Source organism: Apostichopus japonicus, chromosome 13, assembly GCF_037975245.1.
Source record: "Apostichopus japonicus isolate 1M-3 chromosome 13, ASM3797524v1, whole genome shotgun sequence".
Lineage (NCBI taxonomy): Eukaryota > Metazoa > Echinodermata > Holothuroidea > Aspidochirotida > Stichopodidae > Apostichopus > Apostichopus japonicus.
In genome coordinates, this window is record NC_092573.1 from 18,865,100 (window position 1) to 18,875,546 (window position 10,447).

The 10,447-nt window shown below is 36.0% G+C and overlaps 1 protein-coding gene across 2 annotated transcripts; it reads right to left on the reverse strand.

Moving 5' to 3' along the window:
• On the reverse strand, positions 1–10,092 carry LOC139979234 (long-chain fatty acid transport protein 6-like). 2 transcript variants are annotated; one of them, XM_071990001.1, is made up of 9 exons: positions 9,808–10,092; positions 8,620–9,145; positions 8,078–8,296; positions 7,272–7,430; positions 5,865–6,193; positions 4,657–4,750; positions 4,125–4,323; positions 3,048–3,145; positions 1–2,513 (listed from the first exon to the last, which is right to left on the reverse strand). In XM_071990001.1, exons 2-9 carry the CDS (start codon positions 9,110–9,112, stop codon positions 2,206–2,208), a joined length of 1,899 nt encoding a protein of 632 aa, XP_071846102.1. In that variant the 5' UTR covers positions 9,113–9,145; positions 9,808–10,092; the 3' UTR covers positions 1–2,205. The 2 variants fall into 2 exon arrangements, with proteins under 2 accessions (XP_071846102.1, XP_071846101.1); XM_071990000.1 differs by having other exon boundaries at positions 8,078–8,302; positions 9,808–10,088.
• Between the last annotated feature and the right edge of the window lie 355 nt (positions 10,093–10,447).

Consider the following 10,447-nt stretch of genomic DNA (forward strand, 5'->3'; position numbering starts at 1 on the left):
TGGGAAAGGGGGGGGGGAACCCGTAGTAGCATATATTTCTGGATAATATTCACTGATTCACTTTGAAAAAGCCATGCATCATTTATTATGAAATACATGATCATAGCCATGTAAGACCCACCCCCTTCCCCCCTTACACAACTTATTTGATCTGACAAACATGCAAAACATTTCCAAATAACAAGCCCCTCCCCCCCCAAAAAAAAATAATAATAATATTAATAATCAGCAGACTGAACAGAGCAAATGAAACAAATACTTTCTTAAGCATTTTCTTACATCGTCATATAAATCCATTATATTTACCACAATATTCCTGAATTATTGGTAAAAGAAAGGCAATTCTGAAATTAGTAAGGCATTAAATTGACTTTCATGAACATAATAATGAAGTTTAAAATTGCTTTCCAAAATCACCAGGTTACTGTACAATTCTTATTGATGAAGTTTCAAATGTATTTATAAATTAAGATATTAGGCAGAGAATTTATTTTAATAATTAATAAACTGCTGTGACTTTATCAACGCTGACTAAATTAGTTGAAACAGCTGGACTACCTAGTCTAATACACAGTTCATAAGGTCAACTTTTTAGAATGATACAAAGATTGATAAATGAGACACAGCTTTCTGTGCCTGTATCACATATTTGTCCAGATCAAGTTTATGTCTGCATGATATCTTCCATGGACTTTGCTGTTAACATGAAGTTTGGAAGAACATATAGCAAACAATGGATTAATGTTAATAAATATGCTTTGGTCTGAGCAAGGAGTTGTTTACAACTCCCTGGTTTGAGTCACTGATGTCATCATTGATCAATACTTAAAGGAGTATTCCATTTAATATATATTCAAAGTGAAAATAAAAATTTGGAAAAATCGAAAGCACTATATAAAACCTGATATTTTTCTCTTTTGTTAGGCTATCAGTAGAGAAAATATGAATGAAATATAAAATTTGAAAAGAATTCTTTGAGAAAGTGTAATTTGAATGTGCAATCAGATATACTATTTTTAGCCTGATTTATCTGATGAAAATAACAATAATTCGGTCAATCTACCCAGTGTATTTTGTCCAAAATTATAGACTAGACCCTAAAGTATATTTAATATAAAAACTATACTGCTAGCAAAATGGCTGATATTTTTAGGGATAAAGTAAAATTTATTTTGAGCTAATGAAGGTTATCCATATTTTCCCAAAATATTCTGTTATTTGCAAATAATTGTCATCCATGTGCAAGCTTAACAAACAATTTTGCAAATACCCTCGAACCATTTTTTACTTACACTTGAGATCTGGGAATTGATTTGGAAGATCAGAACTTCCAGGAAAGTACTTTTGAGACTTGTTATCAATTTTCCTTCTCTTAATTTTTTTTTTTAACCATTTTCCTTATCTTGCTTAAATTGGAGACAATCTACTTTATGACCTAATAAAAGCAAGAAATGAGTGAGTTTGAACTAGTTTGAGTTTCTTTGCGGTAGAAGATGTTACATTGGAAATACAGAGAGGTGTAGATCGAATGTATTATACGATATGATGTGAACTGGCACATTACTACTTTGTAGGTTAAAGTTAAATGACTAGTATCTGGATTAAACAATACTATACAGGTTGAATAATACTGCTGGAATGTTTCAGTAATTGGACCTTAATACAAATTAAGGGTTAAAGAAGAAACAAAGACAGAAAAAAAAAAAAACACAAACAAAACAAATAGACTCCAACAATGCTTAAGTCTGTTCTTAGTATGTAATGAATGGAACTGATGAGTTCAGCCAATGGCGTACAAGATAGAAACTCTATTAGTAGAACAAAACAAAAAAGAAGAAATTTCTAAAAAAATGGAGATATTGAATTGAGAATTGATATGGTTAGAGATGTATGTACTGCAGAGGCTTGCACCATGTTGAAATAGTACTAATACTTTTGTCTTTTTCTATCAAAGTGAGGGAGGGAGGGGAAGGGGAGGAGAGGAGAGGGGAGGTGAAGGGAGGAGAGGGGAGGGAAGGCGGATAGAGGAAGGCAAGGACAGATAAGGTGAGAAAGGGTCAGGGAATAGAGGGAGGGAGGGGGAGGGAGGGAGTGAAACCAAGTGAGGGGAGAAGAGGGAGAGAGTATGGGAATATTTATGTCAGTAGGTGTTGATGATTAACCATATCAAATACAAGAACATTTGAGATGCATGGGAGTCCGCTGTTACAATTTTATGATCCCAGAATGAATGTTGTTATACGCTTCTTCATCAAGAGGTGAGTAAGTTTTCTCTGTATCGTTCATGTAGTACAAAGGACCGGTAATAGTCCTCGGGTCGAAGCCCTCCTTGACTAGATTAACTTTACGGAGTTTAAAGGTACCTGTCACCTCCAAGGTATCTTTAATGCGAACGAACTTTGGGCAAGCGTAACTAGGTAACCGTTCAGTGATGTGCTTGTACAAGGCAGGACAGTCTAAGGTAGCGTTGTTACGAAGAATCAGAGATGCCATCCCTGCTCTGCCATCTTTTCCTGGAAATGAGTGAGAGAGGCGACTTACACTTAACGGAATGATGACAAAGCAGTTGATAAAAGAGGAAAACTACGGTCAAACTTGTGAAATTTCAACACAATTATCTACTGTATATTGTACAGAAGGTTCAACTGTATAGTGTGAACCTATCCTTATTCTACAAAGATTTAACTTTCAATTGCATCTATAGCAGTATAATGTAACTTTGAAAGAAAAAATTAGTTTCTAGAGAATGCATTACAGAAACGTTGGCACCAGACCATCATCCTTGAAACATAGCACCACCAAACATTAAGATCTTCAAATACCACGGTTCCCATAAAATGAAGAGTGTAAATACTATCCCTTCATGTCAACATCAAGGTCAACATCAAAATCCTTTCCCCCGGAATTCCTGATAAAACCATACGGTCACCTGTACTTTATATAAGTACATTACATCGCAAAAACAACTTTGACATTTTTGACCGACGTCGATCAAAACACTGATATCGTACTAAAGGAAGAGAGAGTGGACTGAATTCAGGACTCACCTTCAATCTTGACACCATACACATTAGCAGATTCAACTTCTGGGCTTTCCAACAGACTTAGTTCCACTTCAGTTGTAGCCACATTTTCTCCTTTCCATCTAATGATTCCATGTACAAATACAGAGAGATGAATAAACTGGAAATCTGACAGCAATAAATAATTCTTTTCTTAAACTAGATCATTCAGTTACTATGCATGAAGGTTGATCGTGATTACTGAAAACCTCAAAAATCTTTTTCTTTGACCAATCATTTAAAGCAATAGTTAGCCCTACAAAGAACTTACTATTAAATAGCCAGATACTTTTTACTATAAAGAATGGGATACATGGAAGGGTCTTCATGTGTCCATAGTATTCAATAGCCTCAATTTAATGACAACCCCTATAAACAAAGGAACAAAGTTTAAAACTGTCTAAATCAGGTAAGAAAAAAGAAAAGAAAGTTGAATGATTACAGGTTAGTATAAAGTTAATACAAGTCCTTCTAACACAACATTACAACAGCTAACCCTCAGTCATTGGTATTTGTCACACATTCACACACCATAGTGTGTAAAATTCAAACTGACCATCCTGGGACACTACAGTGCGCCACATCTAGATGTCCCTGGGGGTACTTCCGATAGGGTACAGATAGCCACAAACCAGCACAGGTAACTATATTTAAAAGTTACCTTGATGGTCCTCATCCCCCCCCCCCCCCACCCCTATTGGTGAATAGAGGCGATGGAGGTTAAGCTCCTTACCCAAGGATGACACCGAAATGATCTGGTCAGGGCTAGAACTTGAAAACACAGATTGCAAGTCCATTGCACCCTCTCCAGCTAGGGAGTGCGGGAGAGGGTGAGGGTTTTGGGGTTGTTATGGGGTGGAATTGCATCCTCTGTCCTGGCTTTCTCATTTCATTGAACTTGAATCCAGATAGTGTATGGGAACTAACGAAGACACCTAATGACCTCGAGTCCTTCTTCAGCTCAAATCGATAGTTTTGAGTCAAACCATATCAGGGGTTGTGAATTAAAAGTTAACATTCACAAAGGGAATATATCCCATGTGTTGCACATTTCATGTTTACCTGAATGTGTTGCCAAGACGATCTTTAAAGTACAAATATCCATCTTCATCAATATTCATCAGGTCTCCGGTGTTGAAGTAAGCATCCCCTTTCTTTACGACATTCCTGATGATCTTACTCTCGGTGACCGTTCTGTCGCCTATGTAGCCGTCAAAGGGTGTTCGGTCAGTGATCTGAGAGGCAAGTAATCCCGCTTGACCTGACAGAGAGTTCAAAGGTTAATTCTTACTTCGAGAATGAAACTTTGAAAATCATAACATCAATAATGATGGAAGCACTATCTTTTATAGAGTTGTGGTTGTTGGCAAGAAATAACCCATTTAATCTCATCATCCTGAAAACTTAACAGAATTCTGAAGAACGTAAAATATATTTCTACTCTTTACTTTTCATACATTTTCATATCACAAGTGTCAATCAATGATTTCTACATCTGTTACAATATTTTGACCAAAAAAAAATAAACACAGTATAAATACAAGAATATTGATTGCACACAAATGGTAGATAAAATTTTATCTTGTACAATTACCTCTTGGACATGTGATACACAATCCATCTGGATCTCGTTTCGGTTCTGCAGTTTCTAGGTCACACTCAATAATTCGTAAGTCTATCAAAAATAGCTGCGTAGAGAACCAAAAACAAAACTATATAAGCAACTTCAATTGTGGATGGTTTTAAGGATGAACTTCTGGCAGGATTATAGTCTTCATATTTCATTTTCCAAGGAAAAGCAGGAAAATTTAGAATCCTAATAACCTTTCTATAGTTATTACAGTTTTCAAGATATTCACATCTAAACTATGTCAAATTTCTGGAATACTCCTTTAAGGCTAAATCCGATGACTTGGGCTCCTGAGTCAAGGCCTTTCAATGTTTATCCATTGTGCTCTAATTTCTAATAAACTCAACCAAAACCAATGTTCTTTTAATTTCATACTTCAAATGCACATTCATGGACAGCATTTGAGATCGTATAATTTCATATAATTCCAAAATGTTGTACACCATGTCATTTGAGGCCATAAAAAGTCTTCTTTGACCCCTTGAGTCTGCATTTGAGGAACTGACTTATTGGTCTATGTAATTAGACTATATTGTTATATAGTTCACTTAAGTTTATTTATTTCAGCTATGTAAAGGTCATTTCTCAAAAATCAAAAGTGGTATAGAAATATAACCTGCACTGATAGTAGTCTATACAGTGTTAAAACAGTGCTATAACTAAAACAGTAGTGGGCTGTCCACCACCAGATTCAATAACTTATGAAAATGAATTTTTGTGCGTAAAATGATCCTTGAGTACAGATGGTTTCTAAAATAACGAAAACAGTAGTGGGTTGTCCACCACCAGATTGAATCACTTTTTTCAGCCAAACAAAACTAGTTTACTATGCATTATTCCATATTTATGCAATTGTATGCATACCTATTTTTTTGAAATTAACATAATATCACTGTTTGGCAACAATTTCCACCCACAATCATCTACATTAGTTAAAGTGACCTCATGTTCTGTCAGAAACATATCATGCACAGATATGATAAAGCAGAGGGCTCCTATGTACAGTGTGTTATCTGTGGAACGGTTGGCCTCTGGTCAAACACTGCAAAGGGCTGTTAAGAAAGCTTCACTTTCCCAGGAAAGTTTTTGCAAACATCGTCTTAATGTAACGATGATCGCCTACTTTTGAAGTAACTATATTGAGAACAAATCACTTATTTGTTTATCTATACCTTTAACAATGGTGTGTAACGCCCTGCGGTTCCCACCTTTCCATCGTAATTTATGGACATGAAATTACCATCCGAGGCAGCAAAGAATTCACAGATGTACTTGATGTTAAACCGCGTCTGGAATTCCTCCCATATATCTGCCGGGAGGCCGTTCCCGACCGCAAACCTGATACCTCCGTGTGGATACACTCCATCTTCGTCGCTACGTGGAGCTTGGACGAGATAGCGAGCCGTCTCTCCTATGTACTGGATGACGGTCACTCTGTATTGACGAACGTCACGCCAGAATTCTCTCACCGAGAATCTCTTACGTATGGCTGCCGATCCACCTGAGAGGAGAATTTCAGAGAATCATCCTAATTTGACAAATTCATGACAATATTTGGTGATATCAAAGATATACTGTAGGAGCTTAAAGTAGCTGGTTGGACTGCAGTTACAAGCTTGTCTTCATAATGCATCGAATGCACTTTAATATAAAGTTGGCATGACTGTCTCTTATACTTTACTAAACTAAGTCTATTAGACAGAACTGCATCAATAATGGTTGAATAACTTTGAATATCTAATACTAAAGAGCAAAACTATCAGATTAAATTAAATTTATAATATTGGAGAGACCAGCTCCAATCACTGTGTTTGGATATTGAACTCTAGGGAGATACAATATGTATCTACAGACCCATGGACATTGAATGTCTACTACTACAGAGATATATGAACATTGAATGTTGACTACTATAGAGCTAAATTACAGTATCACACTAACCTGCATTGATAATATTGATGAGACCAGCTCCAATCACTGTGTTTTGATATTGAACTCTAGGGAGATACAATATGTATTTACAGACCCATGGACATTGAATGTCTACTACTACAGAGATACATGAACATTGAATGTTGACTACTATAGAGCTAAATTACAGTATCACACTAACCTGCATTGATAATATTGATGAGACCAGCTCCAATCACTGTGTTTTGATATTGAACTCTAGGGAGATACAATATGTATCTACAGACCCATGGACATTGAATGTCTACTACTACAGAGATACATGAACATTGAATGTTGACTACTATAGAGCTAAATTACAGTATCACACTAACCTGCATTGATAATATTGATGAGACCAGCTCCAATCACTGTGTTTTGATATTGAACTCTAGGGAGATACAATATGTATCTACAGACCCATGGACATTGAATGTCTACTACTACAGAGATACATGAACATTGAATGTTGACTACTATAGAGCTAAATTACAGTATCACACTAACCTGCATTGATAATATTGATGAGACCAGCTCCAATCACTGTGTTTTGATATTGAACTCTAGGGAGATACATGGACATTGAATGTCTATACTACTACAGAGTAAAATATCAGTATCAGACTAACCTGCATTGATAACATTTGTAAGACCGACCGAAAAAGCGGACGCGTGATAAAGCGGAAGGCATATGTACAGAATGTCGTCAGGTCCCATGTCGTAAAAAGACATCTGAGTTGAAGCGTTCACCATACGACGATGACTCAGTTTCACAGCTTTGGGAAGTCCTGCGATGTTAAAATGATAGCAGGTCGTTGGAAATTATGACCTATTACTGCGGTGAAAGCCAAAGCATCAGCCACAGCAAAATTAGAAAAAAATATGATCCCAAAGAGGTTACTAAGGTCGATTTGGAAAAATGTAAAAAGATGAACAGACGTAGAATAAATTAAAATATACACATAGTCACTAAATATTAAGAGGGAAATAAAGACCAAACGTGGACCCACAAAGTTTATGAATCGCCTGTTAACTATCAGAGTGCAAAGTTTATCAACAAGAACATGTAGTTTTGTTATTTGACCTTGTTATTTCAACCAAGTCTTGAAATATGGTTGTAAGTTTATTAGGACAGTCCAATTGGATATTTTTTTTTGTGGTGGTGGACATTTTACCATATACAGGCAACGGAGACTAATATAAATTACAGAACGGTTCCCTCTAACAAGTTAATGTAACTTGAAAAGGTATAACATTATGAATTAATATGCTGATAATAAAAGTCTAACACATAGTTTAGGAATATTTAAGTCATGATGTAATACATAGTCAAGCGGGATTTTTTTCTACCAAAACAATTAACTTTTTTTTGTATTTGTTTTTGTTTTGTTTGTTGGAATATTTAAGGGTTGATCTACATGCTGCTCTCCAGTACCTGTGGTTCCAGATGTGTACATGTAAACACAAGGCACTGTCCAAAACTCATCCTTTTCTCTCACTGAAAGCAGATTGTTTTCATCTGAAGAGTTAAGAGACAGCTTAGTAAGATCTTTGAAGTCTTCTGGAAGAGGTTTGTCCGAGACCCCCATTACGTAGATCTCGATTCCTAGGTCATCGAGGTCGACTTTAATCTCCTTCAGAGTTTCTACAAGTTCTTCATCTGAGGAAAGAAAGAAAATATCAATGACCTTTGACCCTCTGATGTCGAAAAAAATAAATGACTTGGTCTTCATATCCTTAGGGACCACAAACTGTGTGTAACCTTAGTGTAAAATAACAGCCAAATTAATAAACCTTACTTTTTATACTTTGATATATTTGATGTTTCAATGAGAATCTTTAATCCTGCTTAGTGTGCTTACAATATCAACAAAAATAATTGATAAGAAAACATATTACATTTAGCAGATTTATTTGTGTTCTATTTAATAGAGAAGCTGTTTTATAAAAGCCCTATAAAGTTCTTGATTAACTTACCACATCCACAGATGATTTTATTGGCTGAAGTGATCTTGATACAATGTAATAGAGATTTGCCTCTGATGTGCGTGTTGAGAAATGCTGCAGTGGCACCGCATTTAATGATACCCAGCCATGCCCAGACAAAGCCAGGCTCGTTGTACATTAACAGACAGACCACATCCCTCGTTTTCACTCCGTTTCCGACCAAATAATTTGTAATTCTGTTGGCTTGTCTGTTGACATCTGAGTATGTGTACTGTTGGTTCTCATAAAGCAAGAATATTTGACTTCCTTGCTTCTTCACTGCAAGTTCTTCAAACCTATCCAAAACGGTGAACTTAGCTTGTCTTTTCTTTTTACGGTGAGACTGAAGCCTAAAATGGTGCGACAGGTAGCTGAGGTCGTTGGCGATGGATGGGTAGAGAACGTAGACGATGAAACATGGGATGCTGGCGCCCAGTAGTGTGTAGGCACAGTACCGTACCACAGAGGTATGAAAGCTGGGCATCTTGTCTCTATGCAGCTCTGTGGAACCTCTGGTCTGAAAGTTAACACAACAAGAGGATAACTTAAAAAGCAGGTGCTTGCATTTGCATTATAATCCCTCTTGCATAAATATATTTGACAAGTCTTGAACTATTTTGTCTGTTTGTATCCAGTGTAACAATGATGAACTAGAGAAACCAATGTTGCTTTTAAATTAAAAACTTAACCTAGACTAACAATACTTTCATACAAGGGTTACCTAGCCCAGCCTACATTACATGCTAGAATAATGGCATCAATTAGATCATTTTCATACACTATTGACAGGCTTGTCAAGAAAGGGAGCAGGTGGGGAGAGGGAGGGGATACAGCCCCAGGGCCAAGAGTTATTTAAGGGCCCCAGGAAATATGGGATAAAGAACAGTATATTCTCATTTTCATAATGTACAAAATGGAGGTCTTGTGACCAAGAGAACTACTGAGATATGAATTCAACTTACCTTTTTCAGTATCCAATTTATTTGTGTAACTGTGGTGACTGCTCATGATGTATTACTGTAAGTTATACATTAACCAATTATTGAGAAAATGAATTCCATTATGTATTCTCAGTAACAAGCTTATTACATTTTTTTCCATTCTTCATCACTAATTAACTTACTACATTTAACTTTGGGGTTTATGATATATAATTACTCATAAATTATGGCAACTTACCAGAGTTTTCACTGTATTATAGAAAAGCAAAACTGTTCAAATGGTAAAGTGTCCTGTATCATTAAACTTCTTCAGCGGTTCCATTACGATCATCTGAAAAGTCCTTTCATTATCAGAGGGAACAGCAAAAGATCTGCTAAACTGAAATGTGAAGCATCTCGGATATGCAAAGCCATTCACAAGTGACATAGGATCATTCGCTATCTTAATATGACAGCAAAAATTCGTCCATTAATTTTTCTCTCGAGTTGAAGTTATGAAGATAACTTTTCATAAACAACTTGTAGCCAAACATGCTGATACTCTGTACAAATATAAACAGTAACGATATCATGACTGTACTATAAAACTTCCTTTATCATGCCCAACCTGTATGTTTACTATATGACTGTGAGATATACCCTGGTGGACAAATACCTACTGCACAGAAATGATAGTCAATCTGATATAAAAGGTAAAATCAATAAATCTCCAGCCACTCTATGAAATATGAAGTATAAAGTTTAACAACAAAGGGGTTTGATGCTTATCTTAAAAAAGATAAGTAGATCTCAGCTACTTTTTATGATATGCCAAAGTACAATGAAAATGCAGAGAGACATAACAAGGGGGAATAAAGGTTATCAAATTTCTGTATACC